Raw genomic sequence first — 12,288 nt, 5'->3', positions numbered from 1 at the left:
GTCTCTGAGGACGGACGTTCTTTATCAACGATGATAATGTCCTCTCTGGTAAGCCGTCAGCTATTTTATCGTTTCGCCCAAGGGGGGGTCCCTCTAACCTAAAAAACCCCCGTGTGCACGCCACACGTACTCTGCTACCCTAGTAGCTGCTTCCGGTGTGTAGTGCACGCCTGACCTGTCTAGGGGGGCCCTACAGTTCTCCACCCAATAACGGAGGTCGATGAATTTGTAACCATTATAGTCGCAGAGTCGTCTGAGCCTCTGGTTTAGACCCTCCACACGGCTCCAAACCAGAGGACCGCGATCGACTCTGGGCACTATGCTGCAGATATTAAGCTCAGCTTGCACTCCGCGTGCGATGCTGGTTGTCTTCACCAAATCAGCCAGCCGCCGGAAGGAACCAAGGATGGCCTCAGAACCCAAGCGGCAGGCGTCATTCGTTCCGACATGTGCTACTATCTGCAGCTGGTCACACCCAGTGCGTTCAATAGCTGCCGGAAGGGCCTCCTCCACATTACGGACGAGACCCCCCGGCAAGCACACGGAGTGCACACTGGCATTCTTCCCCGACCTACCCGCTATTTTCCTGAGGGGCTCCATAACCCGCCTAACGTTGGAGCTCCCTATAACTAATAGGCCCGCCCTCTGTGACTGTCGGGACCTTGCCGGAGAATCGGCCACTGGCCCAACAGGCGAGGCATCCTGTGGTGGCTCGGAAACGATGTCATCACCACTAGGAAGCACCCCGTACCTGTTGGAAAGGGGTAAGGCAGCTGCCACGCGGCCAGATCCCACCTTTGCCTTTCGGCCAGGCACGCGCGAGCCCACCACTGTCCGCCATTCACCCTGGAGTGATGGCTGACCGGTAAGATGCTCACTGCCGGAAGACGCAGCGACATCAGGGGTTCCATGTGATTCCAAGGCCACCGAAGTAGGCATAGGTCTCACCACAGTTGCCCCAACGCCACTACGAGCCGACGCCTGCGCCTCGAGCTCGATGAGCCTAACAGACAAAGCCTCCACCTGCCCCCGAAGAGTGGCCAATTCTCCTTGCGTCCGCTCACAACAACCACAGTCCCTACACATGACTATGTTTACCCTACTCTATACGGTGACAAAATCCCAAGATAATCTTCTGATGAGCTACTCTGATAATCAAGAAACACTCACTGAAATACGAGACGCGAAAACTACGCTAGGTTTTCCCAGAAAAACTATTTAAAAGCTAAGCGCAGCAAATAAGTACAAAAACACTTTATACAAACAGTACTCGCTGCTGCTGATGCTCTCGCTCTGGCTGTCACAAGACAACTGCTGATTCAAGTGACTAGTGGCTAACGGCCGCAAAACAAACAAAAGACCGTTTTAGGGCGCTTTCTGTTCTAAACGATCAAGAAAACACTAAGAAATCTAACACGAAAACTACGTAAAGTTTTATCAAGAACTGTTAGTTACTATGCAGAGCAGATAAACACAAATAGAATCCCTTCCTTAGTGGATGGTCGTAAACAAAATGCAAAATAAACGCTTTATACAAACAGTACTCGCTGCTGCTGGTGCTCTCGCTCTGGCTGTCACAAGACAAAGACTATTGATACTTCAGGGGGGGGGGGAGATGGGGGGTCATTGGGAACTGACTAGGGGTCCGCCATGGATTTTCGACTGAAGAAGGGGTCCACCAGCTGAAACGGTTGGGAAGCCCTGGTCTACAGGAAGCCGAGGCACAGTAAGTCTCAGGGATCAGTTGAAAGAGCAAATAAAGATATCAAAAATATGTTGTAAACTTGCATGGAAACAAATGAAACTTCAAAACAGTCTAAAGAGTGAGGCTTGTGCAAGCAATGAAAAATTGGGCTTATGAAGGGATCAGATGTTCACCATAAGGGGGGGGGGGGTGTCCCAGTGAAAATGGACATTATGACCTCAGTTGTTCCACGTGATTTAATAAACAATATAGTCACTGAAGAAGACTTGGAAACAATGTTAAACACCACTTCCACTGACTCACAAGAGATTGAAAATGATGGTCAAGGGATTGATGCCTGTGGATCAAGTACTGGAACAGATGGAATGGCGGCAGAAAGTAAAGCTGCAGCAGGTGAGGCAGCACCAGATACACAGGATTTGAGAACGGTTAACAATGAGACACCAGCACCAGCTAATGGTTGTGATGAGACACTGGCAACTTCCAACAGTGTTAATAAAGTGAAACGGATGCAATAAGGTGCCAAAGAAGGTCTTAAAGTGCAGGCAAAGAGAATGAAAGCAGACTCATATAACAACATTCCAAAACCGTCAGTTGGACAGAAAGTAAGAATTAAAGTACTGGCTGTAGATAGGGCAAAAATTGATGCAAAATCTGTAATAGCAATTGTGATAAATATTTGGGATGACGAATTTTATCAACTTGGTACCAAAGCGGGTAAACTGAAGTCATTGTACAATATCAACCAATTTGCATTGAGCAAGGAAAATTTTACCCGCATTGAAGAAGTAGCGAGAGAAGCAATTAGTCTATGGGAAGTAGTTTCCAATCAATCTTTTCTTGGAGGATAAGGGTTGAAAAAGTGCAATTGCTTAAAGTGTTCAACTAAAAAATACTTGTGTAAATAGTCTTCCATCTTATGTAACTACAAATGCCGCAATAGTCAGCCTCACAACGTAACTTTTTTACAACATTTTTCATTACTATGGAATATTGCTCATTATAATTACATTGGACTGCAAGAATGTTTAAAATACATATATTTACAATAAATACAAACTATTTCAATAAATTGCTAAGCTGATTTTTTTAATTAAATAGTTGTATCAGTTGGTATAGGTAAATCCCAAGATTTACCAATGTCTCCTGGTAAAAGTCCGAAAGCTGTGCACATAATAAGAAATTTTGGACTGTTACCACACACAGCATCTTTACATATGTTTTCAATAGTTTGTCCAAGCCATTTCAATTGTGTCATTGTGTTTCCTTATGCCAGGCCATTGCCAATTGCATCCTCATATGAGTGTGCATGCTTGTACTTTAGATATAAAGACCCTAGTGTTCCTAGAAGAGTGAGCCAACCCATTGCTTCCTGCTACCTATATTTCTCAGAAAAAGATTAAGCTAAAATTATACATATTACAGTGCTTATCGAGGCTTACCAGCAGTCACTCTGATCCTTACTCATAACGTGAAAAGGGGTGGGGGGTGAATGATAGTGGTACATGAAGTAATGTCCACTATGCAGCATAAGACAAGTTGTGGAGCATAGATGTACATTTTAATGATTGCTCTGATTACCTTGCTGTTGCTAAAATTCTAATCCTATGCTTCTGTTTCAATAACAGATTAATCTCCCTAAAATCTTTCGTGTGCTGTTGGCAGTTGCCTGGCAACAGAATTTAGTTGACGTATATTATTTAGAATGTGTGTTTATTGTGACAAAGGTCACATAAGAGTCAGTTACAAAAAGATTTATTTCTTTATTTTAGGTGGTCCATACTCAGCATTTGGAGGACGTGATGCTTCCCGTGGTCTTGCTACGTTTTCTGTTGATTCAGCAAAAGATGAATATGATGACTTGAGTGATCTAAACACGATGGAGATGGAATCTGTTAGAGAATGGGAAATGCAATTCAAAGGTAAAATTAGTACCTAAAAGAGCAAAATTTAGTATGCCGTATTTACCACTAACATTAACATAGCATTACGATGTGATATACGTATGTTTTTATTTTAGGAGAATGTCAACTATTCTTTTGAATCCTTAAGATTGTCCTGACATTCTTTTTCCCTGCCTCATACCTTTGGAAATGTCTCCCACGATCTGTCCTTTATGTTGATGTGTGTGTTGTATGGTAGGAAAGGAGAAGCATGTGCAGAAGAGTGTCTAGTGCTAAAGGGCAGCTGTGCTTTTCAGTGACAGAATTTTAAAGAAACTTTAAACAAGTGATGTACATAGGGCTGATGGCGGGGGGATCGGATATCTCTGTGGTCGTAATGAGTTAATCATCGACAGATCTGTCACTTAGCATGAGGTGCGTGGAACTGAGTATTGACAAGTGTGAACTGTCTTTTCTGTATGTTCCTTAAGGACTGGAATTCCTTGCCAGAAACTATGGTAAATATCTTGGCTATATGCAGTCTACTAAAAAGATAAAATTTATCCTGCAACTGAAAACTATTTAATGGTACGAACACTCCACAGGTGTACTGCTGGTCCATAGTGTTCAACGGGCAAAATATTTCAGCAATCAGACATGTCGTGATCATCAGGTGTGCTGACGAACTGAGCTCGTGAGGGCGGGTGGCTGTCTTAAACCCTCTCCCCCTGCGAGGCATTCTCTCCGTGGTCCGCGGCCGCGCATTGGCAGTCGCTGGCGTCGGTGTAATTGCCTCGTCCATCCTGGTTGCCTGTTCATTTTCTTTGCTGAGCGTCTTTTTAGTTAGACTTAGTGCTGTTTCCCATGCCTTGCTGAGGTTATAACCACAATCTTGGTTGATGAGTCCATCACTGGTACGAATTTAGATAGCCTCTCTAACAATGCTGTCCCAGTATTTAGATGTCTGTGCCTAGACCCTGGTATGTTGGTAGTCCATTTTGTGATTTCCAGACAAACAGTGCTCTGCGACTGCCGACTTGTTGTGGTACCTAAGTCGAGTGTGCCTCTGATCTTCTTGGCAACGATCTTTGATCGTGCGCACTGTCTGTCCAATATAAGTCTTCCCACACTAACATGGCATCTGGTATATGCTGGCCTTCCGCAAACCGAGATCATCTTTGACACTTACTAATAATGCTTGTGTTTTATTGGGTGGGCAAAAGATAGTTCCTACTCGGTGTTTCCTCAATATTCGTCCTATTTTCCCCAATAGTGCGACAGTATACGGTATATAGGCAGTGGCTATCTCTTCCTCCGTGACTGCTTGTGTCTCCACATGCTGCACTGTATAGGTGGGGTGGAGAGCGCGTCTGATCTGCCATTCCAAGTACCAATTTTTCTGGAATACAGTTTTGAGGTGTTCCAGCTCATGGGCAGACTCTCTCCATCAGAGATGGTGCGCACCCTGTGCACCAAAGTTTTTAGCACCCTGTTCCTCTGCAAAGGGTGGTGGCAGCTATCTGCATGCAAATACAGATCAGCGTGCGTTTTTGTCATGTATGCCCCGTGGCCCAGGGTGCCATCTGCTCTTCTTTTGACCATGTCGTCCAGGAATGGTAATCTTCCTTCTGCTTCAGTCTCCATAGTGAACATGATGTTCAGATGTATGGAGTTCAGCTGTGGAAGGAAGTCTAGGAGCTTGTCACTTCCATTGGGCCAGGTCATGAACGTGTCATCCACGTAACAGAGAAAACAAGTATGTTTCCATTTGAATGATGTCAAAGCTTCCTCCTCGAGGTACTCCATAGAGAAGTTCGCTACCACAGGTGAGAGTGGGCTCCCCATTGCGACTCCTTATGTTTGTTCATAGTATTCTCCTTTAAAGAGAAAATACGTGGAGGTCAGAACGTTCCTGAAAAGGTCGGTCATCTTCTCATCAAATTTCTGTGCAGTAAGCTGAACTGACTCTCAAAGAGGCACCCTGGTGAATAATGAAGCGACGTCAAAACTTACCAGGATATCAGCCTTTCAGCTTGAAGTTGAGACATTTTACAAAATACACAGAATTATGAACCTAGTGAGGGCATTTACCGACATAAGGTCTTAGTAATGCTGCCAGGTATTTGGCCAGCAAATATGTAGGTGCCCTAATGTTGCTGACAATTGGGCATAACGGCACCACTTCTTTGTGGACTTTAGGGAGTCCATAAAGTCTTGGTGGTACAGGTCCTTGAGGTGTCAATTTCTTGGCGACACCCTCTGGTAAATCCACGTCCTTGAGAAGAGCACGAGTCTTGTTCTCCACCTTCTTTGTGGGGTCAGCATTGATCTTCCTGTAAGATTTGTCATTTAGCAGGCTTTGCATCTTCTCCATGCAGTCCTTATGGCCTTAGTCAGCCAGTAAAACAACAATCTCGGGGCTCTGTCTCAGGTCTCAAATGGCTGCCCTCTCCGTGCTGGTAGTATTCAACTTGATCGGTTTAGTTCTCATCGGAGCACAGTAGGTTTCCCGGCATACTTCTTAAGCTGCTTCAGGTGACAGTCGCTCAGCAATCTGTTCAACTGCACTGACAATGTCCACTTCTGGTGTGAACCTAGGTGTGGGAGCAAAATTAAGTCCCTTCTCCAGAACAGAAACTGCATCCCCAGTCAGCTCAATGTCTGTAAGATTGATGACCATCTTGCATGGGGCCTTCAGCGGTGGTTTGCCGGAGAGACGAAAGAATTTAGATATCTGATGTCCCGAAGCCTTCTTAAGAGCAGTATTGGCGGTCACCCAGGTAACACCATCAATCCAGTCCCAGGTCCTGGAATTAAAATGATTGGCTAGTTGTAGATGTAGTTTAAGTAGTTTGAGAGTTGTACTCAAGGCTGTGTCTGGTAAAGTGTACCCTCTCACAAACCAAGGCGAGGGTAGCACACTTCATTATTCTCTTAGCTGCTGCAGAATCGATGTGATGCATGATCTTAGCAGAGTTTGGCACAGCCTGATCGGCACGACACCTCTTCAGAAAAGCAAGAGCACCCAGCAAACGGCTCCTTCAGTGGCACAGCTTTTCAAATTTCTTGATGCTGCGATACATCTCCTCCCTGTAGATATGATTCTTCAGTTTCTCCCTGCGTATTACTTGCTCAAACAGTTCATTGGTGTACTGCCAGTCCCTAGTGTCCAACGGGCACAATATTTTGTGATCTGGCCCCATGGAAGGCACAAGCTCCTAGACTTTCTTATGCACCTGAACTCCATACATCTGAACATCAAATTTACTATGGAGACCGAAGCAGAGGGAAGTACACCCGTGGACTGTTCGAGCAAGATATATGCCGGGAGAAACTGAAGAATCATATTTAATGGTAGTTAGGAAAGAACACACAGCAGAATACACATTTCTATATATAAACTCCATGACAGCTCAGTGTAATACGTCATCGATTCCAGTGCTCCTGGAAGTCATGAGTAAAGCCATTTGACAGCTGGATCATAACAATAATTAGCACACGCAGCACAACTGACACTGCACTACTCTATGCTGAGAGAAGTGCGGTTTGGTCACTACATCGGCCCTCTTGAGGAAGCAGATTGCCATCCAGGTAGCATGTCGGGAAGTGTACTCGCTGTCCAGATCCTGTTGTGTATGTCTACGGTGGTTCTGCAACAGGTAGTGCCAGTGCTTGTGTCAGTGTTGAACATCGGGTGGTCGCTCATCGTGTGGAACATTCACCGATTTAACTCTGTCTATAGAGACTGTAGTAAGCTGGTCATTCACCAGTATCTCAAAGGTGTGTCCCCCTTGCTGCAGAACCTTGTGGGGACCAGTGTGCGGTGGTTGCAGAGTATGACGTTAAGTGCATGTCTGTAGGGCTTGATGCACTTAGGTGGTGGAGGTGCCATGCCTTGAAGCTTGAGGGGGCAAAGTCGGGTACATTTTCTCTCTGTCAGAGTAGAAAGTCACAGGTGTTGGGTGATAGTGATGCTTATGCTTTTACAAACTCTCCGGGTAGGTGCAAGGTTTCACCATAAACAAGTTCTGCAAATGAAGTGTCTAATTCAGATTTATATCATCCAGAGGACCAGAAATATATTTGGCAGTGCTGACATCTAATCTGAATCCTGACTCATGACTGCCACCTTGAGCAAGCGATTCCAGTGCTCAGTCATTTCAGGATTCGAAACCAGAACAGCTGTTAGCATGAGTGACATAAAAGTAGATATCTTAGGTGTTGCGAAACAACTCAAAACACTTAAGAAAGGCAAGTCTTCTGGTCCAGATGGTATACCAATCAGGTTCCTTTCAGAGTATGCAGACACAATAGTGCCTTTCTTAGCAATCATATACAACCGCTCACTTGACGAAAGGTCTGCTCCTAAAGACTGGAAAGTAGCTCAGGTCACACCAATATTCAAGATGGGAAATAAGAGTAACCCATTGAATTGCAGACCCCTCAATTTGCCGTAGGATTTTGCAGCATATACTGCACTCGAACATTATCAGTCACCTTGATGAAAATGACCTATTGATACACAACCAACACAGTTTCAGAAAATATCGTTCTTGCGTAACACAGGTAGCTCTTTATTCCCATGAAGTAATGAGTGCTGTCGACAAGGGATCACAGATCGATTCCAGAAGGCTTTTGATACTGTTTCTCACAAGCGACTACTAATCAAATTGCGTGCATTGGAGTATCGTCTCAGTTGTGAGACTGGATTCGTGATTTCCTCTCGGAGAGGTCACAGTTCGTAGTGATAGAGGGTAAATCATCGAGTAGAACAGAAGCCCTGCAAGGTAGTGTTACAGACCCTCTGCTGTTCCTGATTTACATAAATGATCTAGGCGATAATCTTAGCAGCTCCCTTAGATTGTTTGCAGGTGATGCTGTAATTTACCGTCTTGTAGAAATCATCAGATGATCAATTCCGAATACCTTGATCTAGAGAGAATTTCTGTATGGCGCAAAAAGTGGCAATTGGCACCAAAAACAAAAGTGCGAGGTGGTCATCCACATGGGTACTAAGAGAAATTCGATACATCTTGGGTATACAATAAATTGCACAAATCTAAGGGCTGTCAAATCGCATAAATACATAGGGATTGCAGTTATGAGCAACTTAAATTGAAAAGACCACGTAGATAATATTGTGGAGAAGGCAAAACAAAGACTGCGCTTTGTTAGCAGAACACTTAGAAGATGCGACAAACCCACTAAAGAGACAGCCGACATTACACTTGTCCATCCTCTGCTGGAATATTGCTCCATGGTGTGCGATCCTTACCAGGTAGGATTGACGGAAGACATCGAAAAAGTGCAAAGAAGGGCAGCTTGTTTCGTGTTATTGTGCAATAGGGGTGAGAGTTAGGGTGGCAGTCAATGAAACAAAGGCGGCTTTCTTTGCAGCAAGATATATTTACGAAATTTCAATCACCAACTTTCTCTTCTAAATGCGAAAATATTCTGTTGACACCCACCTACATAGGGAGAAATGATCATCGTAATAAAATAAGAGAGATCAGAGCTCAAACGGAAAGATTTAGGTGTTTCTTTTTCCCACATGCAATTCGAGAGTGGAATGGTAGGTAAGTAGTATGAAAATGGTTCGATGAACCCTCTGCCAGGCACTTAAGTGTGAATTGCAGAGTAACAATGTAGATGTAGATGACACATTATGCCACCTTTAGATATAGAATTATTTTGCTGTTATCAAACACTGCTTTATGTAGCATTATTGTTGAGTGAAGTGCAACTTTATAGATATGACATCACATAATCTAATTCAGTATTTCATGTTGTGGTTTTTTTTTTTTTAATAGAAAAATACGAGTATGTTGGGCGGTTGTTGAGGCCTGGAGAGCAACCAACCAACTACGAAGAGGAGGAGGAGGAAGATGTGCCAAATGCTGCTCAGACAGATACTAAACCAAAGGATGAATGAATGTGCCTTTGCTACTGCAACTTTCTGTACTGGACTGTACTGTACTGTCTTGTCGTCATTCAACATCCACAAGAATGGGCATGCCCCTTCATTGATTTTTCAGGAAGAAAGGGGGTTTCAGTACAGTTATCTTACGTTTAAGGTTGCCTTACTTTTGTATATTTCTTATGAGCTTACAGCTTTACATATATGGAGAAAGGCCAATTTAGCACTGATTTAGTATATCCTTATTTTTATTGTTTAGAGTGGTTATATTTGAGTTTATGGTAATGTGTGATCTACGGTGTGGAAAATTGATAAAGTATAATCTATTAAAAATTTAATATATTTTCATTAATTATTCCAAAAAGAACATATTCTAAAATTTTATTGTTGTCAAGAGATAAAGAGGCTGATTAACTCCATTCAAATAAGTTTTAATGACAGTTTTCTTTATAAGCTGTTGCAGAATGTTGATTTTTTTTTTTACAAATATGTAGAAAAGCTATCTCTTTAGTTCATGTAATTCGTACATTTTTAAGGTGGTTATTACTGCTGACTGTGTTAATATACAGTTACTAGTTGGCTGTTCAGGTACTGTTGTAAATATGAATACTGATTCCAAGTTTCGTCTTGTTTGTTGATACTGTTGCATTTTCTGCTTTGTCAGATTATATATCACTGTCAAATTGTGTGTGTTTTATTTTTCTTATTTTTTTTTTCTTCTTTTGTCTTTGGTCAAAATTTCATCAAAATTTGAGTGTTTTAAGTTTCCATTGCAGTTAATGGTAATATTTCGACACCTGTGGCATAATTAATCTTAATCAAATTGTAATGAGACTGGATTCTTGTGATAGAAGTGAGAGTGACACATGTGGTGTTTTAAGTTGTTTTACTAACTTGGTTTTGAGAATTTTATATTACATAAATTGGAAATATAATGCTTATTACCAAAGTGAATGAAAGCTCTCTGAATTAAAACTTTCTGGGGGTAAAACATTTACAGTGTTTTATATTGCTTTAAATATGAAGAAGGAAAAGAATTTTATTCTGATGAAAATTAGAAGAAACACTTGTTCCTGTCTGGCTTAATTATATTCATATTGTTATGTGTTCATTGGCTCATTCCACATAATGTTAATTCTTTTGCTGATAAAACATTGATTGTTACAATTTTTACTCCAGTTTTGATGTCCTTTAATGAACATCCACATGTTCTGTACTGAGTTGCTGTTAAATTGTTGGTATACTTATTTTGTAAATTCTTGTCTGATTTTGTTCTTTTTGCATTGCAATGTGGGGAACCACAGATGTGTCTTCTGTATATAAATCATAAAATAACATTACTGACAGATTTAATTTAATTACTTTGCCTTCCATTGAATGCATTTTGTAAGTTTTTCTTCATTGGATTGGCCTGATACTCATTCCATCATAGCTGTATTTTCCCATAAAGAAATTAAATATGTGTTCTAAAAAGATGTCTGTATATATATATATATATATATATACATATAATTATATATTTGTGTGTGTACTTTTCATACATGTTCTTAACTGAATAGGTGGTTGTTGTGCTGTGCCAGATGGCTGACAAAGGCAAATAAATTTCAGATGTGATGTTTTATGAAGTCCTGTGAATGTAAAGCACGTTTATTTTTTATGATTTGTAATTGCTTTAGATTGCTAGGTAGTTTTCATTAATTTTTTTTACCAGTTTTAACTCGCGGTGAAGACTGCCTTGAGGAAATTGAGGCTGCAGACACAGGCCAGCTTTGGAATATTGAAACAGATTCACAGTTTTGCTGCTGTAGAATAAGTTAGTTGTATTATTCTAATATAATAGAGTACAACACATTTGAAGTTTTTGATGCCATTAGTTCATTAATAGAGACTGAAGGTAGGCAAATCAATGGGGAGGAAACAGAAGTTAATTACTTTCTAAAGTAGGCTGAAATGGCTCAGTTGAAGTAGCAGGGGAATATACAGGGTTTACATAAAGTCTGGGAACACTTTCAATTATTTATTGCACAAGAACTAAACACTGTACAGATTTCATACATATTGCATTTTGAAGAGAAACTCTGAAAGTTTTTTTTACCAACATTCAATATGTGAACCATGAGTGACCCAGCAGACATAAATATGGTAATCAAATTCTTGCCATACCTGTCCCAACATGGCATTGTCGACTGTGGCAGTTGCTTCCTGTATTCTCTTCTGGAGCTCTGCTACATCACGTGGTAGAGGCGGTACATACATCAGATCTTTAATGTGCCCCACAGAAAAAAGTCACACAGAGTGAGATCTGGTGATCAGGGAGGCCATTTCATGAAACAGTTGTCCCCTTCTGTAGCATGGCTGATCCATAGATGTGGCAGCTCCATGTTCAGGTGCCAAGAATTTACCAAACTACAGTGTGGTGGTGTACATGAAGAAAAAAAAACTTTCAGGGTTTCTCTTCAAAATGACATATGTACGATATCTGTACAATGTTTGGTTCTTGTGCAATAAATAATTGAAAGTGTTCCGGGACTTTATGTACGCCCTGTACTAATATCATTTCACAAAACTTTAAGCAGTCATAAGTAGTACCAGCATCATTCACATGTTAAACCTCTTCATAAGAAAAGTGACAAGACTGAAAACAACTATTGTCTAATTTTGACATGTTCTTCCAAAATATTTGGAAAAGTAATGTACTCAAGACTATTCTCATATTTACATAGGAACAGTGTGCTTACCATATCAGAGTTCTAATTTCAGAAGGGTTGCTCGACCGAAAATGC

General features: G+C 41.6%; 1 protein-coding gene across 1 annotated transcript in view; it reads left to right on the top strand.

Annotated features, from left to right (window-relative positions):
- LOC124605619 (membrane-associated progesterone receptor component 1) overlaps positions 1 to 11,130 on the top strand; it is a 33,474-nt gene extending 22,344 nt beyond the window's left edge. Inside the window, exons 2-3 of the mRNA XM_047137429.1 lie at positions 3,478 to 3,627; positions 9,399 to 11,130. Coding sequence (XP_046993385.1) covers positions 3,478 to 3,627; positions 9,399 to 9,520 — 272 coding nt within the window. The 3' untranslated portion in view covers positions 9,521 to 11,130. The remainder of the gene's footprint in view (positions 1 to 3,477; positions 3,628 to 9,398) is intronic.
- The last annotated feature ends 1,158 nt before the right edge of the window (positions 11,131 to 12,288 follow it).

This window comes from Schistocerca americana, chromosome 3, assembly GCF_021461395.2.
Source record: "Schistocerca americana isolate TAMUIC-IGC-003095 chromosome 3, iqSchAmer2.1, whole genome shotgun sequence".
In the NCBI taxonomy this organism is placed as follows: Eukaryota; Metazoa; Arthropoda; class Insecta; order Orthoptera; family Acrididae; genus Schistocerca; species Schistocerca americana.
The sequence above is the reverse complement of the archived record's forward strand: the minus strand, read 5'-3'. Positions and strand labels throughout refer to the sequence as shown.